At 34.7% G+C, this 23,230-nt stretch overlaps 1 protein-coding gene across 1 annotated transcript; it reads right to left on the reverse strand.

Moving 5' to 3' along the window:
- Window positions 1-15,024: 15,024 nt before the first annotated feature.
- LOC119072081 lies at window positions 15,025-18,958 on the reverse strand. The gene is made up of 2 exons (XM_037177237.1): window positions 17,901-18,958; window positions 15,025-15,334 (listed from the first exon to the last, which is right to left on the reverse strand). The coding sequence occupies exons 1-2, from the start codon at window positions 18,698-18,700 to the stop codon at window positions 15,148-15,150; spliced, it is 987 nt and encodes a 328-aa protein (XP_037033132.1). The 5' UTR covers window positions 18,701-18,958; the 3' UTR covers window positions 15,025-15,147.
- Between the last annotated feature and the right edge of the window lie 4,272 nt (window positions 18,959-23,230).

Consider the following 23,230-nt stretch of genomic DNA (forward strand, 5'->3'; position numbering starts at 1 on the left):
AAACTTTGGCCGAATTTCATGAATTTTTTATTGTTTGAAAGATACTAACGAATGTAAAGCAGTCGTACTACTTTCCACCTCCTAACAAAATGGCCGTCGACCGCCATTTTGGATTTTTGTAAAATCAATATAAATCGGTGAAAATGTAACTTACAAAGTCACTGATCAGTGGGAAGTGAGTGGTTACGTGTGTGGGGTGTTTCAAGGATCCCAAATATGGATATCTATATATAAATATATATAGCTATATTGAGCTATATAACGGTGTAGATAGTTATTTTGAGCTATATACTAGCATATTTATCAGTAAATTGTTTATTTATAGGTTAATATAGGTTAATATAGAACTGAGGAAATTTTAGGTCAATTTGAAATTTGTGTTACGGGCGCAGTAGACGGTAAGAGTAGGGCGACGGACGAACTAGGGTCACGTGCGCAATAGATGTACGGGTTCGTACGGGGTTCAGTTGCAGCAAACGCTACGACTGTTCTGACGGCTCGTTTTTATGTAAAAATCACCAGGAAATATCTATCAGCGGGAAGTGCTCACCGGGAAATATCTATAAGCAGGAAGAATTCAGAACTAACCGGGAAATAGCTGTCACCGGGAAATCGGAAATAGCTATCACTGGGAAGAACTCACCGTGAAATCTTATCAGCTTGAAGAACTTATCGATAAGTTTTCACAGACGGGTGAAGAACTTATTGGGAAGTTTCTGTTAGCGGGAAGTCTATCAGCGAGAATTTTTTTTCTTGTCATGTCTCTATCGGTGGGAAGAAGTTACTTGTATGTACTATTGTACTTATGGGGAAAATATGATATTATTATTATTATGGTGACTCATACTTCCCGAACCCGATGAATTATCCTCTTTAACGAACTAAACTTTTGATGAGTTACTACTTCTGGTGAAACAGTTCCTAATAGGGTGCATAGACCCAAGAATTTAAAAACTTCGCCTGCGGCGCCTTTACTCAAGTTTCATTTAGAATTTTGAGTATGTACAATATCAAAGAATGGTACTCTTTTTACATCATCAAAAGTCAATCTTCAGAAAATTTCGCTCGCTCCGCTCGCAATTTTTTTTTATGATTAAGTAAATTTCTGAAATATTGTTATGCACACATGTCTGGCATATTAGAACAGAAGATAATTTTCCAATCAGTTCTCTTCTCTTCTACAAATTGATGAGAGAAAATTCATACAGAACAAATTCACGAAAAGGTTACAGCATTGTAAAAACTAATGTTAGAATTAAATCTGCAAAAAAAGACTAAAAAGAGTTTGGCAAATAATATTCGCGCCACCGGGAAGTTATTTGCTACTCACCGGGAAATTTTTGTCAAAATTTTCGGATACCGGGAAGTTTTGACCTGGTTACTGGGAAGAAAACATTATTTCCATGCACGCCTTCTAATCTTATCAATTTGGCAATAAATCTATTGTGACAGCATTGCATCATCATTGTCCCATCACTACAAAATGAAATTAATGGAAAATAAACAACATTTTTATGACTGAGACATTAAATAAAAAAGGGATAAATAGTCGTACTAAATATACTACGAAGACAACGACAATTTTTTTTTAAGTTTTATTTAATTCGAAAGACTTTTCATATTATACATGCATAACCCTTCGATCATCTACAGAAATAGATATAAATTGAAAGAATTTTTTGTTCGATTTAAATTACAACCGAAAAATGTATAATAAATGGATTCATTCTCGTGAAAATTATAAATTTAAATCCTAAATTTAAGCTATTTTTAAACTCCATTTATGTGTCAACAATGCGACGAAATAGTTAACAGTTTATGAAAATATAAAAACCGTTTGAAACATTCTCACACCTCTCATTTTATTGGAATATTACATTTTTCGCTCCCACTTTATTAAGATGCAATTGAATGGAAGATATACGACTTTTAACGTAATATAAGATTATATCAGCCAATGTAATTTAAAAAGCAAGGAATTTGTTTGCCCGGTAACACCCCGTGTAGCATTTATATTATATTCGTTGAGTCAATACTGTATCCTTTCAATATTGTAACAGTGTATACGAGCTGCAGCACAAGACACTATTTTCTTCTCTACATTTTTGCCAATAACGTATGGTATATAAGCAATATACTGTGTCTAGCTGATAAATGAACTAGTTCCGAGAGTAAAATTCACATTCAACACATAAAACAACACAAAATTTAAATTTATTTCCGGAAAACATTTCTACTGCATACATAATACCCATGTTATATTGCCGAATGTTTATTATCTGTGGGAATCTCTGTGGGAATTATCTGAGAAGAATTTTTCGGAACAGATGTTCCAAGTCACATTAATGTCTCTTTAGTTTTTGTTGTCAATTTTGTGTTTTACAATTTTTTTTCTTCTTAAATTTAATTAACTCGCATGGAAACTTTGTGTTTTACCATTTTTTTTGTTGTGAAAATTTTTATTTTTACATAATTATCGTCACTAGACTTTGTATGGGAAGGAAATACAAGATCCAGTCATGTTAGAAGCCGTTTTCGTTGTCGCCTTTGTTGTTTTTCAAAATTTTTATTCTCTAGTTATCAAGAACGCTTACAAAAAAAATCTTCCTAAGGAGGTATGGGTGTGGCACTGGGACCGTAGAGATTCCGGGTAGAATGAAAACTTTGCAAAAGCAACTGAAGATATTTTTGGCTAGCACCAATATACCTACAAAAACTTTCACATTTTTAGTAAGAGGGATTTTTTTTAGCGACGCTTTGTTTACATTCCAAGATAGCTCTTGGCCCCAGTAGTCTAAAACCGCACAGTCGTTTTATTTTATTGGCTGGTGAACTTCCACCAAAAGTCGAAAATATGTGTTTTTGTCCGTGATTTACTGCCGCTACAGGTTATGGACATACAAGTATGTGGGTTCATTGGATAGGTATTGTCCAGGAGATACGGGAGAGACGGAAGAGGCGGAAGTTTTCATGAACTTCAAAAGGTAATATCTTGCACCTGGCCAATGTTTATCTTTAGATCAGTAGATACAGACATCAAAAACAGCATAATTCGTGCATTTTTCTAAAATTTATATTTTGCTTTCGTGTGTCGGAAGACTATTCAATATGTATCAAAAAAAAAGTATCCTAAGCCTGTCACTATGGCAAGTGGGGTGTCATTGTGAAGCTAGGTTAAGCCTGTATCAGGGCATCCACTGATCTATACCAGCACCAGAGGTCCGAGCTTTAGATTAAAAAAAAAATGGTGAAATTGTCACATCCTAGTCTAAGTTTTTTAAGTAAGTCATCCGTTTAGACACCACCGTCAAACGAATTTTATTGCAGGAGGTTTAGTTTAGTTTAGTTTTTAGTTTAGTTCGTTTTATTAGTTATAAAAAACTATTTACATCAGCTTTACATTTAACTAGACTATTAACTTTCATCATCTTTCATTTTCACATAATCAAGACAATATTTTTTAAAATTATTAAAATTTCCACTTTCTCTAATTTCTCTCGGAATTTCATTGTATAGTTTCACCCCGTCAAACATTAGACTTCGTTGCATGGCACTTTTTCGGTAAAGTGGTAGCCTCAAGTCTCCATGGTTTCTCAAAATGTATGATCTTCCTTCGCCGGATTGGAAACAATTCACAAGATATTGCGGTAGATGGCCGTGTGTAACTTTATATATGAAAACCAACACATCGCGCTCAATTTGTTGTTGTATCGATAACCAGTTCAATTCATCGAGCATTGACTTTGTTCTGGTGCGTTGTCTTTTTCGTAGAATGATTCGGAGGCACTTCTTATGCAGTTTTTGTAGACGTTCGATGTGTGTACGGTTGGACAAGTAGAGAATCGTTGAACAGTATGAGAAATGTGGAGCAATAATCGTGTTGTAGATCAGTATCCTTGTTTGTTTGTCCAACTTGTTAGAAATGCGACCGAAAAAATTAATTTTTTTGGCCAACTTTTTGCATACGTAGTCGCAGTTTGCATTGAAACTCAATTTTTCGTCAATCACGCATCCTAGGTATTTGATTTCTGTAACACGGTCTATGGTTGCGTTGCCTATCTTGAGTTCATTCACCTCTTCGATGTTTTTGTGGCCGAGGACCATGAATTTCGTTTTTTTCGAGTTCAATTTTAGTGCTTCAGTCTCATCGGCTATCATGCCTGATTTGAATCCTTTTGTAACAAAAAAGGTCTAATGAGGACACCACAGAAAACTCTATGTCTGTTTCGAAAATAAAGAATTTTGCAACACTTGATCTACATAACTCATATACAAAAAAACATTATCATGTTTTATGAATACCACCATGTACCAAGTAAAACATTTTTTAATGCTCTCTGTTTTAAATAAAAAAAAAGTTATTTGAACCAACAAAAGTATGCGTAACATCTAAAAATAACAGGAAAAAATTTCAAAAGAAAATTTTTTGTTCCTTTTCCAGTCCATAAAATTGTAAATAAAAAAATGTATTCGAAAATGTGGGGTGTTTTAAATTTATACGAACTATCGTCGTTATAACTTTACTTGAATATTTCTGTTTTGTTTTTATTTCATTCTTTTTTTTTCTGGTTTGTTTAACGAATTTATACTTTTCCAAGAATTTTGTCAGTGGATCCTCTTTTCAAAATCTTTTATTAATAAATACGTTTTTGATTCGTTTAATATTGAAATGAATGATTTTTTTTTGGAAAAAATACGTGTACGCCTTTATCTGCTACGTGCCGGTACAAATTAAAAATATTTTTTTTTTGTTTTTTGCTAATATAAATGATTTGCGGTTTAGGGCTACTTAAGCAAAAATTATGATTTTGTCATCCGGTGTCAATTTTACACACTCTTAAAACGTTCTCTATCTGAAAACGATACAACGACAAAACAACTATTCATATTTAATTTCTGCGTATGATATGTGTCTTCTATTTTTGAATTAATTACTTTTGAAAATCAACGATTTTTTTTGTTAACGCAGGAAATGTACTTACAATTTTCAATAGTTTAACGTTGATGTAAAATTGAAACAAGAAGTTGGAAGTAGTAGTATGTACAAAAAGACTCGTGCCTCTCACGTACGACATATTAAACAGAGACATGAGTGGATGTTGGATGATTTAATTCAATCTGAGATTTTGGTAAGGAACGAAAATATATAAAAATGACAATTTACTTCAGTATTGACGATTTTCACGATCAACAGCAACGCACTTCAAGCAAAAGTGCTTCTAATGACAGCTGCCAAATAGAGTACTATTTTGTATGAGAAAATTTGTGCCAAAATTTGTTCACTGTCCAGTTTCAGTACTCTATTTAGAGTATCACTCATGTTTGAAGTGCGTCAGATGAAGTGAAATTTCAACAAGAATTTCCTTCAGCTGTTTTTCAGCCGTATAAATAAGTATAAACAGTTTTGATTGTATGTGCAAATCAGCTGAAAAACAGCTGACGCAAATTCATGCTGAAATTTCACTGCCTGTATGATTTGTATAAATACTCCTTTTTACGCGTTTTTGTCACCACATTGTATAGATGTACATAAAATGGTTTTTTTTTCTTAATGGAGATATTTTTTCTACTACTTGGTGCAAATCGATGCAAATCTCCAACTGACAAGCTCCGATTATGTTCCCAACCTGTCATCTCTAAAAAAAATTGTTTCTGGACTGGTATTAATATCGGAGCTCGTTCAGGAACGATTTTTTCTTCACTCAGTGAAGATTTGACGATTCGTTTAATGTTACACTAACAGTTGTCTGACGTTTGCCGTTCAGATACGTTAGTGAAAGTTACGAGTTAATTTTCTGTTTATGTTTACATTCCCACAGAGGGATTCTTTTGAATTTCGACTGACCGAAATCGGCGCTATTTTTTCCGGGACTTCTTTATATATGCCTAGTTAGGCCTTGGTGCCTAGGCCCCAAAACAAAGATTTTTTTGATCTTCCATACCTGGCTGGTTGTAATCGGCAAAAAGTCGAAAATGGGGTTTCGTAGTCCGGATTTCATTTCCGTAAGGTGGCGAGGACACGAGCGTGTATGGGTTCGTTGGAAAGCTGAGGTCGAGTACTCTTGGGGCAAATATTAATTTCAAAAAATTGTATGATAAACGGCCGAATGACTTCCGAAAAATTTCTCAGAATCGATGGAACGTAGGTGAACTTTGACGAGGGCTGTGACCTCCACCTCACTAATGCAATTATTTGATTAAATTATTATTTATTATGAATGTGGAGGACCTCAACTTTACAGTGATACTCACTTGCGTCCTTAACTTACCTTAACAGACAAACTTACTAGACTGAAAGAAGTGCCACAAACAACTGACAACAGAACTATTTTGTTTCTTAGAAATTTATTTGACCATGACGAACATCACTCATCCATTATTCAGAATTCATTCGACGCAATGAAAAAAAAAATATTTTCGCACAGTCTACAGTGCGCTTTTCTAAGATCGACCATCCAGTTCGACCATTTCTGTGATCATCTGAATTGCATCAGGCGTCTCCTCATATGCCTCGTAATAGTATTGAATGATTTCCTGGGCATGATCTTCACTTCCTTCACTGTACCGACACGCTGTCATTGCGTCCTAATAATCTTTCGGATCGATGAGACCGGGCCAAACGTACTTATTCCCCGTCTGAACAAAGCCAAGCAACATTTCCAGTTCATGATCCAAATAGTCGACGAGAAGATATCTTGTTCGTATATAATTGCACGTATCCAAGATTTCCCAAATACGCTCCCCTTCCGCTTCGAACACATTTGCCGGCATCACTTCGTGATTAATATCAGCGCTCTGATGTACACACTCGACAACAATATAGCAAATACTGTCTGTACTGTGGTTACTTGCAGCCCCCAACTCGTACAGGATTACTTTTAGCACATCCGTTTGTATGCAAATCCATTCTATGAAAATGTTCTGTTAGGTCGGTGTCAGATCGATTTGACATCGGAAAATCTCTGTTCTTGAACTGTCGACGTTGGCATATCGATTCATCAAATGGTCCACAGAAATCGAAATGATTTATATCCGCAGACCACAACACATCCATTGTCACCGAAGTTTCATGACATTTGGGTAACATTTCACGACCAAAATAGAGTGTTATGATGAAAGAGATAGAAATATTTTGACAAGTACCCCAAGGAAACTTATAATAAACTGGTCTTCGGTCCTCTCGCTCTCAACGTAACACGTTGAAAGAGAAAGCAATATTTTGACAAGTACCCCAAGGCAAGTTAAATTAACTAGTCTTCGGATCTCTCGCTCTGATCATAACAGTCTATACATCGTGAGAAATCTAACCTCACAGTTACACCTGTCATCGTTAACTGAACGAAACTCAGTGAAGAAAAAATCGTTCCTGAACGAGCTCTCGGCAAACACCAAGTATGAACTCAAACAGGGTGGCTATTTAAATAGAATTTCAGCTCAATTTCCTTTCACTTATGCTTGATTTCCTCTTACTCCGTTTACGCTCCGTTTGCTCGCCGTTTACTCCTTAAACAATTAAAAAGAGGCGTGGCTTAGCGTAACGGAGGCAAAACGGCGTAAGTGGAAATCAAGCATTGAAATTCATTGTTTTCATATATCATCTTCAAGTAACGGTACTTTCTCGGAACATAATTTAAGAAATTCTTTGAAAATAAATGAAATTCAATGAAATGAAATTTTTGTTAACGTGGATGACATTTCTTAACGTGGGTGACATTAGAAATGTCCTTGAAGATGATCTATTATCTTTTATCTATCTATCTGTCTATTATCTATTCTATTATCTTTTTAGTGAGATTTTGTCATAAAAGTATTGATGTCATGCCACAAGACGCCATCTATTATCAACTCTTATTCACTTTTACTCTGTAATGATCGTAATGATATAATTTAAGTTGGTGCAGGCCAGCCGACTTTTCGAACAAAGACAACTGTTCCTTTCTGGGTCCTTGATTTGACTTTCGAAGAATGAACCGTTCATGATTGTGTAATTACTATGTCATGGTGCCTCTACATGGTCCCAATAGATTTTTTTTGAAAACAACACAATCAGTGCAAACTTTATGAAGACATTTCGATAAAGAATTAGTTGAATATCGACGTTCAGGGTCTCAATTAGCTTTAGATGTATTTCATCATGAAAACGTAATTTCAATGCGCTTTATCCAGTTAATATTCAAAGTGGAACTAACAATGAATGCTCTGTGTTCAATCTAATGTTTTGAGGTAGAATGTCTGGGCTGAGAATAAGCAGTATTCCATATCGTTCAATTTAAATAAAATTCTTGATGTTGTAAATGAAGTCGGTGGTTACTAAAATAAAATGACAAAAATGTATGCATGCGAAAGCAAAATGAAACAAAAGATGATTTACAAGAAAATCATTTAATGTAAGCCAAATAACATGAAAATTTTAAAATAGGAATACTCAGTGCAAGCAACATCGTTTTGTTAGCGAAATATGGTTCTGCTTGAACGCAGTGATACCACCCAAAATGTTTTGACAAAAACTGTGGCAGAAGAATATACGCTCAAAAATAACAGAGGTCTTCCACGAAAATCGGAACTAATTTATTCCATTTTTTCAATGTTTCGATGCTTCGTCCTTGTTATGTGTTTTACTACAATCTTGCAAAGATTTTATGATGAATATACCGGATATTTCAATATATTCAAATATATTCATAGCGCCAACAACCAACACGTGTTCAAGTCAATAATAATGATTGTAATAAAATTCAACAATTTTTTGAATCGCTGTTGAGCAATAGGTTTCGGTTATAAAAAAATGTTTGTATTTGAAACGATTCGACGACAGAATTACGACAGGGTAGACAAGAGGTAACAACATAACATATTTATTTAACACCTTTTTGCCTCCTCAAAGATGTTGAGAAATGTGGCGCTAAATCTCTTTTTTCTTAAGGACTCACATAAACAGAAATAATATAACGAATGGCGCTAATTTCTTTCTTTCTTTCTCAGTCCCCATTTCACTTTAGTTCCCACGACCATCTGGCCGCATCTGGTAGATAAATCATTTAATTTGCATAACACCAGAAAAACCGATGATGTTTCTTGCAAATTATTTAAATTATTCTTGCAAAATTCAATATTAAATGTTGGTAAAATGTTGATGGAAAATATTTTTCTTGCTTTTTTAGATTTTTTAAAACATTTAATAGAAAAGTCTCTAAGAGTAGTCACATGTGGTTTTTTTTCGTAATTTTTTTTGTTCCCTATGAAGACATTGTCTTTCAAAAGTTGGTTTTTTAACAATCGAAAATATGCAGTTTACCATATCAATAGACTTACAACTATACTCTCTGGGTGCGCATAGGAGGGAATGTTTGTTATTTTATAGCAATGGAAGTTTTTTCGAGATAGAAATATAATCATAAAATCGGTAAAACTTTTCATTGTTCTCTTTAATGAGTTTAAGAGAAAAATTTTGTCCCGTTAAATAACTGCCTCACTTGGACAACAACTGCTTCACTAGTGCTTTGTGTGATTCTGAGGATTACCTTTTTTGACCCGTGCGCAGAACAATATTGTTGCCTAGGATTTTAGTTCGGGATTTAGTTATTATTGTAGATACAAAGCTTAATTCAATATTAAATGACTACATGACAAACTTTTGCTAAATTTTCCTTTGCTAAAAAATTGAAATTTTCTTTTGCAGATTAATTTCTGTTAATTTGCATAAGGAAATCTAAACCGGTAGCTTTTGATCTCGCAGACTCAGAACCATAATTCATCTTCTATCGACAACAACTGCAAAAATATGATATGCGGTAAATGGGAACATTATATATATAGTGGAATGAACATCAATGAAGTAAAAGATTTTTCATCAGAATAAACACATTTTCTATAATAGTTTCGTTAATCATGTAATAAAATTGCTCGTGTGTCATCAGCATAATGGTTTAGGTTCCTTTATTTTAATAAGTCATGTTCAACGATTTTTCCACGGGTAGCCGGGGCAGGCGCCCCGACGAAATGATTACGCCCCAACGGGATTATCAAAATGTTTACAATTCATACACGCCGACTTTCAGGGATAGTTTGAGCCAATACCCTCTCTCAGCACAAAAATTGTCATAACACAAAATTTTGTGTTTCGTTAAATTAACACAAAATTTTGTGCTACAGTAAATATTTGTGTTGGCAATCAATAAACCACAAAACACAGAATGTGTCGGTTTTCAAAATTCCGTGTGTGTTACATTACAGCGTTGTCCATCAAAATATGAAATAGTGTTTGTAGAATACAAAGAATTAAGGTGTGAATTTGACACAGAGAGCTGAGAGTTTGTTTGCTAGATAGAGTATTGTTTGAGCCAATGAACCAACGGATTTTTTGGTTGGATGCGTAGCACCCTACAAGAATCGTAATAATAACGAAGTGTCTTAGAGTTGTAATATGTTGAATCTAATAACATTTTGAATGAACGGTGACACTATGAATACTACTAAATCCGAAAATGTTGCCTGCGACGCCTGCATACTCTTTCGCAATTAGACTAGAAACAGAGGTTAAAAGTACTGTAAGTCATGAAAGCTGTTTTTCAAACTTTGAAGTCATAAAAGAGGAGTACATAAATTCACCAAGAAACCAATTTTCGGTTAGATCGTGGCTTCAATTTATGTTAGTGGGTCTCTCCGAAGGGTCTACGGTCTACTTACTTCGAACTTGGTCGAATTTAAAGGACTTTACTTCCCCCTAACGGGAAAAAGTAAAATCGGCGCGTCTGAGTTGTATCACATTTTTTCACGTCAGACGCAGAATATTTTCTCAATAACTATGAGCTTTTTCAATGTTCGGTTGCGGCTTTGCTTGTGGCACCTTGGAAGACCCCCGTGAAAATATATTGAAAGTGACCATAAAGACAAAGATCATAAAAACGGGTTTTCCGACAAAAAACGTTTCAGTGAAAATTTTTTTTTTTCCTTTTTAGTTTTTTATAAGATCCCAATTGGGTGCAACCTACCGACTCTGTAAGATTTTGTCACAAACTTTCAAAAAATTTCAAAATCAACGATATTTTATTCAGAAAAAGGACATCCCGTCGACTATAGCAATAGGGTGACTTCATCAATTTCCTTATTGGATTTAAAAAAACTACCTAACAGACATCGTCGTCACTGAATTTTCATTTGTTTCAACACACATCAGGGCTACTTTTAATGGTATATGAATTTCGGCATGACTACATCTTCCATATCCATTTAAGATAATTTTGTTTTTGTGTTTGCAAGTGTTCAGGAAAAATAAAAGAATCACAAAAACGAGTAAAAAAAATCAATTTTTCAAACTGATGGATGTGTGTGGTTGTACATCATGTAATTCAATATGATCTGTTTTAAATTAGTTACGCTATGTTAAAATAACAAGAAATTATGTTTATATTCATTTTATGTGTAGTCTGTCAGAGAAGCATCTACACAAAGTTTTTTTTTCTTCTGAACAAATTTTCATTAAAATGATGATTACTCAAGACAATTTTTTTTAACTTCAAATTTTATTTGAAAATTGTTGGCTTTGTTTATGTAATGAAAAATTTTGTTAAAAAAATCTAAGCTTCATATAAACCATTATGTTAGACGCAATATCAATCCGCCACATTAAAACATTTTTGTTTATTGTTTCAAATATTTACAAAACGAGATGGAAGAGAAAAAATGTTGTTAATGAACTCGAAATAGATCATAAAGTCATAACTTCTATATACAATCGTGGTGGCGTTTTTTTTTGATGTATTACCTTCGTTATATAGTGACATTATCTAAATATTAGTATACTATATTCAATATCTGAAGGCGAGGTCCTTTATTTTTCTTTGGAATGTTTAACAGCACTACTGGAATTCTAAAGAAAATAATCTCAAGCGATGTTGTTTGTTTGATGTATTTTTAATTGCCTCATACAGCATTTTTACGATCATAAACATAATTTATTACAGTGTACGTTTTGCTAATATGAAATTTTATGTTTTTCTTGTGGATCCTAAATGCTCGCACTAAGTAGAGTCGATAATGTCAATTTTTTGTGAGAGAATCTTTGTCTGTGTTTTAGTCATTTCGTCTACAACTAAAATTTTTGAGGACTAATTTACTGCTGGAAACGACTAATCATCCGTTATCGACAAAATAAGCAAAGACGTGTGGTCAATGCTTTAGAATAGAAGTACTAGATTTACTAATAACATCATACACTTGCTCATCTTCAGACAGCCGATTTTGAAATATTTTTTTTTATATCGATTTTCTTTAATCGTTATCGTTAATATCGTTATCGTTAATATGAGGGACCAATAATTGTCAATACCATTACCGAAGGCTAATTTTCTATTTCGTTCTTTTAAACTTTCATTTCTTAGTATTCAGTTCAGGGAGAGACTAAAATACAAACTTTCATGATAAGTACCATAAAAGAATACAAGTTAAGAGTGATATCGCCAAAACTTCAGGTGATTTTTTTAACTCTGGGAACAAGCGGTCTCCGATTTTAATGAGTGATAGCTCGTTGGATTCGTATTTCAATTCAAGGAAACACTTATCTTACACTTTTTCGAAGAAAAAAAATATTTTCTGTGAAAAGCGTTGTCAGAGGGTACCGAAAACAGTTTTTCGGCAACACCTCAAGAAGAAATTATTTTAAATTGTTGTTAAGTTGTACGAATGTCGGCCTTGGAAGGACCTACAGGTAGAGTATACGCAATGGCTGGTGCGAGTACATCCATGAGAGTTATGACTAAAAATATAGTGAATGTTCCCTGCAGCCTCGATGTTCCACGGAACTGAGTATGGGGTGTTGTAGCTGGCCTCACCCACTATCATTCCACATATAAATGAACCCAGTACTTTTCTGCTGCAAGTCTTGCAAAAAAAAGATGGTGCAGATTTTTCCCTTCTTTCTGAGTGCCCAACTGTTGGAACAGCGTCTGGAATGGTACTACGGCAGTCATTTTTTATATTCTACTATTCTTTTACCTTATCAATAGAAAAACGCTTCGCTATGTCGTTACAACGGTATTCGGTCAAAATAACCCCACCAAAATAACGAATTGTAGTAATAACTAATGTCAAAAAAATTATTGGAAAAATGACGAGATGACCAGTATATCGACAGAATTCGAGGATATCGACTATATTCGAGGATATCGACTATATTCGAGGATATCGACTATATTCGAGGATATCGACTATATTCGAGGATATCGACTATATTCGAGGATATCGACTATATTCGAGGATATCGACTATATTCGAAGGATATCATATCGACTATATTCGAGGATATCGACTATATTCGAGGATATCGACTATATTCGAGGATATCGACTATATTCGAGGATATCGACTATATTCGAGGATATCGACTATATTCGAGGATATCGACTATATTCGAGGATATCGACTATATTCGAGGATATCGACTATATTCGAGGATATCGACTATATTCGAGGATATCGACTATATTCGAGGATATCGACTATATTCGAGGATATCGACTATATTCGAGGATATCGACTATATTCGAGGATATCGACTATATTCGAGGATATCGACTATATTCGAGGATATCGACTATATTCGAGGATATCGACATATTCGAGGATATCGACTATATTCGAGGATATCGACTATATTCGAGGATATCAACTATATTCGAGGATATCAACTATATTCGAGGATATCGACTATATTCGAGGATATCTACTATATTCGAGGATATCTACTATATTCGAGGATATCGACTATATTCGAGGATATCGACTATATTCGAGGATATCGACTATATACGAGTTCGAGTAATTGGAAGATATAAAAATTGTGGCTAGAACTTGCCCAGAATTCAATAAGTACAACATCGCAAATGCAAATACAATTATTATTTTTAGGGAAGTTAGCGCCGCAGGCCGTGGAGAAATAAAAAAAATAAAAAAGCAGGGTCGAGGGGCGGCAGCCCCCGCATAGGGGGTCAAGAGGGAATATCCCCCTTGCGGGGTCTAAGGGGCGGAGCCCCTAGCGGGGTTTGGGGCAGAGCCCCATTAACGTCTGCAAAGTATGAAAAAGCTCGCCGCTTTTAAATTATAAGAAAACGAGTTCGAGACTGACCCTAAATATTATGGGTAATTATCAGTGTTTTGTCCTCTTTTTTTGACCGGGGTTATTTTGGTAGTAGTTATTTTGTCTCGTCGATATTTTATTGGGGTTATTTTAACCTAGAGCCCGTTACAACAGATCCAATGTTAGTAATATCAAGAGAAAAATTATTAAATTTTTCTCGTAGGATTTTAGTCAAATAAAGTCTCGAATAAAGTGTTAGCGTATAGCACATGACCTCAGGACTCCGGAACAGTAATTAGTTTTTCAGTTGGACCAATATTTGCTACGCGACAGGAGCTTGGAAAAACGATATGATCAAGTGGGAGCGAATATATAGCTTTTTTTCTCACGTGAAAACATTTTTGAAAGAAAAATTACCGTTTTACGCGTAAAATCATTTTTTGGCTAAAATAAGTTTTCATTTTTGAGTGGAAAACATATAAAAATTTTGTCGTTATAGTCATTTTGAGCCAGGGAGCTCCACCAGTTTTATGTAAAATTATGAGTAAGATAGCGTAGCTTGTTAGTGTTCAGGTTGGATTTCGACTTGGAATTATTATGGAGACTTACTTTCTTTGTCTAGATATCTAGATGTTACGTTTCTTTTAAGAAATTGTCGATCTTCCTGATGATTGCTGATGTCGTCGGCTTGCCAAAGCTGATCAGATCGAGGTGTTATTGAAAAACAATCGAATTGAGTTTTAGAAGTCTATGTGAAATGTGAGACTGACTTTGAAAAACCCCTGCATTCTGTCCATTACGTTTTATTAATTTTATTTACATCTTTAAATATTTAATAACAGCGAATCAAAAATACAAAATATTTTTTCTGTTTTTGGAAAGTTTAAGGCATTTTGGTAAGTAAAAATTGTACAAAAAATGTTTCAATTTACTTCAGAAATTCTGCTCGGTTTTGTGTGAAAATTCACATAATAATACTTCAGTGCAATAATGTACCATACCATATGGTGCGGCTCGGCAATGACAATAAAAATATGATAAATTCACAAAGAAATTTTTCCATTTTTTTTGTTTCACTCTGTTCCCGTACTGTATTGCCCTTTCATACGCCAGACATTAAAATGCAAGCCCAGTGTTTCTGTGTTTGTGTTGTTACCGAAGAAAGACACATTTCGCTGTGCTGGAGGTGATCTCTCGTTTACGGTTGCCAACAACGACACATCATTGGCGGTTAGAATGTTGCAGAGGAAGTCGATGTAGCTGAAAACGAATAGAGAAGAATATTAGCTAAACGAATACAGCAACGAATAATTTTATCTGTTGTCAACGACGACAAAACCAAAAGCAATGAGTCTTTTTCGAAACGAATGTTCAAACTAATGAAGTAGCAGATTTTCAAATCAAATGCTAGTACACTTTCTTAACCGTAGAAGTAGCACAGAATTTCTATATAATTATATAACGACACATCGAGATAATCAAATGATGCGCATAAATGCAGGAAAAAACACGATTCTGTTTTATTCAATGATAATTAGACAAGAGGCCGATTTTTTTGACCAGAACATAACAAGAAAGCGGAAATTTGGTCACAAGTAACGGTTCTTCGTCCATTATGAGAATAGCTACATTATCCGCTAATAAAACTGGCTGGATTATATCAAATTTGATATAAAACTTTGACGCGTAAAAGCTACAGCAGTAATGGATAGGAAATCTATGTTTACACACAAAGACAATATACAAGGCAATTGTTCTATACGTTCAGTTTAAAGTGACATGAAATTCATTCACAATACGAAGTTCAATTGAATTGTTCGACGACTCTTCTCTGTCCAATTTCGTCCATTTTCAATAAACTCCTCCCCCAATCGCATGGACGTCATTTATGGACAGCCCATTAAGTTGTAAGACATCAAAATGTAATTAAAATAGTTCCAGCTTTGAAAAGATCGCTGATGAGATAAAAAAATCAGAATCGCTTCAAGTCATTAACCATTTCATTTCTTAAACTATTATTAACTGAGTTAAACTCTTTTTCATGAACTAACCAGTTGACAGTGTTTAAGAAAGGGGTAAGTAGGTATAGATAGCATTGTACAATCAAAACAAAATTTTATGAATTACATCGTAACAGGTAGCTGTGAACATTCATTCTCACGTCTTTTAAAGGTAAAGAATGGGAATTCCCAGACTAATATTTTGCAGGAAAGTAATGCGATTGGTATTGGTAGCTAACTGTATGTGTAAGCTCTTCGAAAGTAGTTGTGTCTGAAATATAAAACAACGAAAGTGATTTTGCGGAATTCCCGACTTTGTACCCTACAATTTCTAAGTATTTTTATGTGCTTTGTGCACCGAAGAAGAAGCCACGATTATGTACAGTCATTTTAGAGTGCATTAGTTATGAACGGATTGTCATGCCAACGTTCAACGGTCAAAGTCAGACTAAAATTGTTTTTAATCTCGGGCATTTCTTTTCTTTGTAAAGAAGAACTGATCTTCGTGACCACAGATACATTTATGGAGGGCTAACAGAGTGTCTTTCGTACGTTCATCGGAAGCGTGACACATAATGTGAGGCAATCAAAATGGAAGAATATTCAAACGAATTAAACACAATCAATGAACAAATCACAATATTCTATTTGTTACATTAGCTGATGAAGTGTCAATACTAAAAGTTGGGTTAAAACAAACAATGCCACCGCTAGATGTTGCATCTCAAGTCAAGATATTGTATGTCGCTCGAAGAATCTGTGTCCAGATAATACTGAGGCAGATTATAGTGTCTGTGAGACCTTTATGCTTAAAGGTAAGAGCTCCAATTTCCAAAACCAAATAACTATCGTATACGGGTAGAAACAGCGGAAGAAGCCCTACGGTCACTGTCGTGTTTGGTGAGACTTGAGGCAATGGGTGGATTTTCATTTTTTTTTTTTGCATTCTAACTCTATGTATTCGACCGACCGATTGAGTGAGTTGGTAAATCTGCATATAATAGTAAAACTTTGGAAATTTGGTGGAACAGTTTCAAATGTAGTTCAAATCACGGCAGAGTAAAATACAACAGGCAGGAGCGGTTCATTTTCGAAACGTCGAATAAAGGACCTAATACAATGTATGAAAATGAACTCAAATAAACACTGACATAAATTTAAAAAAAATTGTTCGCAAAAAATATTGGGCTACTAGATTATTCAGGTCTCTAGTCAAATCAGCGCTCCTGCCTTTACTCTGTCGTGTTCAAATGCAAAGTGGTTTCCAATGGCATTTTTTCTTAGAATATCGAAGAATTATTGAAATTTTAAAATTCACGCGGACTTCATAGCAAATTTATGAAGACGGAGAATCAATTTCTTAATTTAAGGAAAAATGTTGGAAAAATCCCTCTACTGACAATGTACACATCTAGTGCCTAAAAGCATTTATCACTCGGTGGTATTGATAACTTTTGTTTCTCGACGATAGGCAAGCCAGTAAGCCAATAAGCTTAAGCGGGTGATAACGCACTTCTTTGACGAAATGGACTAAATCGTAAGTAGATTTAATGACTATTACTAACATGTTAAACGATAATGTATAAGTCTTGTAGTATGAAAGTTAAAACGATTTTTTATGTGGCGATTAATTGCACTTTTGATCTCGAGATGAGTCACAATGGGGGAAAATCCACAGTGTTGTACTGTAAACGCTGGTCGATAAGGGGTAGGCATTTAGTGTTGACAAAACAGATTATTCAGCCAAGAACCATGAAATTAGAAATTTCATCAAAAAATCGGTAGCCGCAGCCAATTTTTCAATGTAAAATGCTTTAAATACCCACCTTGATGCTAATTTTAGAGTTTGTATTTTGCTCAGCTTATCACTAGGTAATGTTGGAATGATTTTTCGTAACGATTGAAAAGCTTCGTTTAAGCTTTGTGTTCTCTGCCTCTCACGCACATTGGCCATAACTCTCTGGGTATGCATATCCTCTGTGTTTGCCTCCTTGAACACCTTCTTTCGTATTCGATTTTTTGATTTTTTACTGCCATTTTTGCTACCGATTTTGGTACCATCTTTCACATTAGAGTCATCCCTCTCCGAGCCGGAGTAATTCATTTGATAGTACTGATTCGGATACTGATCCGGCATATTGTAATACTGATCACTACAAATTAATTCGTTGTGTCTAAACTTTAGTTCTTCACTACTTTCTGAAAAATTTTCCACAAAAAAATTACCGTCGCTATTCGGTGAACTCGAGTCAAATTTTAAATATTCGTCACCACCGTAGCGATTCTTTTTGGGATACATTGTTTCACTGATCGTTTCACTGTTGTACTCGAAATTATTACTGAATTTACGTTTTCGTTCCGGTCGTACTGACCGTATTGGCGTTAGCATATCTAAACGCGGTACATTCAATTCATCTTCGTTCATTGTCATCGACGAGTAGTCATTCAATTCCGGACGCACATTGTCCGCACAAAGCGCATCGGGACACAAATCTTCCGAACAGATATTTTCGTATTCACTTTCGATTTTGATCATTTTGACACGACTTTCAATATTATTCTGATCCACTTGATTGTTACTGATATCCAATATAAGTCTCGGCGATGTTGGTTGTGGATGTGACATAATTACAGCATTTAAAAAAGTCCTAACCAGTCTGTCAATTCGTCACAATTTCACCTTTTCTCGTTGAATAATTTTTGTTTTGTTTAAATTAGGAACTTTTGATAATAACGAGTCGGGCGCGACACACGTTCAACTACTAAATTAAATACACGATCACACGACAAAGTCACGAGTAAGTTGTATGCGTTCAATAGATCTACTACAACAAACGATACTGTTATTTCGATAAACGAACTTTATCATGCTGAAGATGAGCTACTAATGAATGAGTCAGACTGAGACAACTGCATTCGACAAAATCTTAACCGATGATCAAAAAACGAAGATAACTTTAAGTAGAATCTTTCGTTTTTGTTTTTTCTAAACATTTTCTTTCTTTCCTGCACATCTGCTTGTATATTTGACGAAAAGAAAATGAAAAATTCAACTCCTACAAACAGATAATGAAAGATCGACAATCCTTCGGTATGAAGGGTATATGAGACAGAAAATAAAACAAAAAAAAAATTGTGTGCGATCCGCCCTCTTGCTGTAGCTATGACACATATTTTTATTAATATAAACGGGCATTTCGTATTCGGTGAAGGATATGTGAATTATTCGATGTGGAAAAATGCTTGTTCTTTTAGCATAACTTCGGTATTACGACGAACAAAAATATATCATTAAGTAGCAGAGACATAAGGAGTCATGTTCGGAAAAAAATTTTATGGTAATTAAAAATGTTCTTGTGTCTTTCGATAATTAAATAAAAACGGAACAAGAGCGTAGATGAGAAAGCCCTCTGCACACGCATATCTGTACATTTTTAATATTGGATCTTTGGCTGTGGTTGTGGACATTTGTGTATATTCAAATAAGAGACGATACGAGATGGTTATTAGGATGGGATGGTTGACTTTTCCAAAAATATATCGGATATTTTTGTATTTAATTAATTTTGGGTTGAGTTATGATGGGACATCATATTTTTTTCTTTATATTTATGTGCGGTTACGGAAAATTATTTTTTTTAATTAGACAACTGATAATGACATTCAAAAATGAAAAATATCGTTACGTCATAAAAATTTATGCCTATTTCTCAGAGATATAGGAGACGGTTTAGTTAACGCAGCTTATAGTTGATCTGTGGAAGATCTTTGTAAGTAAATCTTTGGTGTTGAATTTCTAGAATGTTATTCTCTAATTATAGTTTCCGATAGTTTTCAAATCAGAGAGAGTGCAGATAACGGATGAATTTTGTGTACACCCAGACGTTCCCACCTGAAAATATGTACATATCGTACCAGTCGGGAGTTATGAATGTAAATATGGTAAACGATCGGATAATCTGACTCGGTAATAAACATAGTCCACCGAACTGAGTAACTATTGGGGTGCAGGCCAACAGAAGTCTTGTAGAAGTTGCTGTCTCTTAAATTTAACAAAATTAGCTAAAAAATAGCGAACATCTTGAATTAGCATCAAGGGAATATTTGCATGCGAAAAAACTAGGTTCGAGGTGGTTACTTGCTTGCTGTTGTCTCATTTAGGAAGTTTGTTTGCATAATAAATTTAACAGATTACGTCAAGCCTCACCTTTCCAACCGAGAAAAAAAAATCGAAAATTGCCCCCATTTTCGGCCCCGAAACATGAAAATATCAATTTTGTGAGTCTCGGCGAAAAAATATCTGCAAATCCCCCGTTTACGGCCCGACACATGAATAAGACTATTAATGAATTTCGGGTCATAATTCTTCTAGGTAGTCTACTTCAATGAGACTATTAAGACCAGGTTATGGTCCGATATATCGCACATATGTCAGGACGCATAACCTGGCCTTTTTTAAGACCAGGTTATGGTCCGATATATCGCACATATGTCAGGACGCATAACCTGGCCTTTTTTAAGGCCAGGTTATGGTCCGATATATCGCACATATGTCAGGACGCATAACCTGGCCTTCAGAAAAAGAAAATTTGCAATTTTCTTTGAACACATGACTCGTGGAAAACTTTTCATCGGACCACATTTAGGACGCTTCACATAAATGGTTACAAAAATTATAAATTACAAAAAATTAGGAGTTATCACATTTATGTTTTATGTAGGATGTGATATTCGTAGACTCACAGGTTCTGACAGCTGTTTTATTGTATAAAGTTTTTTACGTGTTACGGCATGTTCGCCTTCGGCTCGGATATGCAAACTCTACACTTGTCAAAATAACCGTTTCCAAAGCGAGTTGCTTAAAACCACACGAGTGAGTTCGCGAGTTCACAAAATTGATTCCGAGTGTAATGAACTACCAAGCAACATCCAATGTATGTTGTTTTATTGTCTATCCACCCACCCGGAATATTGTTGTTACGAGTACATTTTCCCACCCAAGGACCTGAGAGTTCAAAACCAAAAGTGTTCCTGGAAAACGGTTTCAGTAGACAACTGGCAGACTCTTGAATATCAAAAGATTATTCTAAATTAATGCACAATTTCACAACATTTATGTCGCGCTATTTCATTCACTACCAGACTAATACTAAACATAAAAACTACCGATACAACAAAACCAACAAAAATATATGTTGTTGCATTGAAACGTTTAAAAACGAATCTAGTCTGCTGATGATATCGGCCCACACTTCTTCATTATATTAATCCCGAAAGCATCACTGGCAACACTACTGTTTTGGTGACATGTTGACAAACTACTTCGACTGTTTTGTTTTTGTGAAGTGCTAGATTCATATTTTGCGTAATAATTGTCGATTTTGGTGGTGTTACAATAAATTTTGCTGTGAAGTGAAGTGAATATATGATAATATAAGTAAAAGTGTTCACTGTTTTTGAAAATAAGTGAAAAATGCAAAAAAAAAATTGTGCAGCCATTGGTGTTCGTCGAAGATGAAATTATGGCTATAGACAAAATGGCCGTCACCACAGCACTGCTACTAGCATGAACACTGATTTGACAAGTGTCAAATTCGGAAGCTTTAGTGATAAGAGCTACCGCTTACGATTGTTTGTGTTGTATGTTTTAACTCACATATCGAAGTCATCTATCTATCCATACAAAGGAAACGCAATGCCTACTGTGATTTCATCAACCTCCGAATATTTTATATGTTCATGCTAGTAGCAGGGCTGTGCCGCCACTTCTATTTTTGTGTTTTTTATTTCATTTTTTTCGAAAGTTTTTGATGAATTTGCTTAGATTGGTGTGCACTTAATTCAAGCGACAAAGTTTGTGATATCAAAACTAAAATAAAGTCGCGAGTATTGTTTCGATTTCAGTGTTAAAGAATATTTCATGTGATACATTCTTACTGATAAGTAATGAAAATCTGCTGGTATGTAATGAAAATCTCCTGATATGTAATGAATTTTCATATGAATATTCCTTCACTTGTGATGTAATGAAAAAGTTCCCATATGTAACGACCGCTTTCCGCGGGCGGGAAATGTACGTGTAACAACAATATTCCGGGTGGATAGGCAATAAAGAGATGTTTGCCTACTGCGATAAAATACCTCACTGATATAAGGCTGTATATAAGAGACTCGTACTAATACTCGCGCAATCGCTCGTATACATACACGTCTCTTATATACAGCCTTATAGCAGTAATGTACTATACATTTTTCCCATTCGAAATTTTTGTCGCACACAACAATCACTTTATCGGGACAAAACCCAAGAAAACCATTCAATCAAATTGTGGGTGTTTAAAAATTATTTAAAATCTGTTCAAAATGAAATGTGATGTGATAATTCCCAAGGCTGTATACTTTGGGGAGGTCACGCAGATCGCCATTTTATTAGATACGCGGGAACACACCTTTTCCATACAAACAAATTCACCAAAATTGAATTTGTATGTCGTGGTGAATTGTTTGTATGAAAAGTGGTGTGTAACCCGCGTATCTGCATCTGCGTGACCTGCCCAAAGTATACAGCCTTGATAATTCCTTCATTTTTTCAGGTGTATCGATTTCGAAATTTCAAGTGTATATGTTTTCTATCGCCAGCATTTTCTTAACTTCATCCTTCTTTTTAGGGGAAACTATTAAAAAACTTTTTATGATCCGATTTCCAAACGACTTCCTATTTTAATCGTAACTTTATTTTCGTGTTCTCAAATGTGCAAAATTATGTTCGTCTGAAAATACACTGCGAAAAAGAGAATTACTTTCCATTACACCATAAATTACGACATATCTCCATATCAAATAATATTTAATGTCGAACAAGAAAGCATTAAAAACGAAATTAAACAACGGAAGCTCGACATAAATTTTTCAACGAACAAGACCAATAATCACCAGAGTGGCATGCATCAATAAAATGTTTATACGAGCGCATCTATGCGAGATCTGTTTGCATAATGTAAGTTTTACCGTGTGGACAATGTTGTTTATAAAAAATTATTTTTGATTTATTTATCTGATGCTACAATTCAACCCACACATAAAGATTTGATGATAAAAGTTCGGTTGATGCATGTTACCACAAAGCTTATCTCATTAACATTTAATTATGTGAGAC

The sequence above is a fragment of the Bradysia coprophila genome, assembly GCF_014529535.1.
Source record: "Bradysia coprophila strain Holo2 chromosome IV unlocalized genomic scaffold, BU_Bcop_v1 contig_5, whole genome shotgun sequence".
Taxonomy (NCBI): domain Eukaryota; kingdom Metazoa; phylum Arthropoda; class Insecta; order Diptera; family Sciaridae; genus Bradysia; species Bradysia coprophila.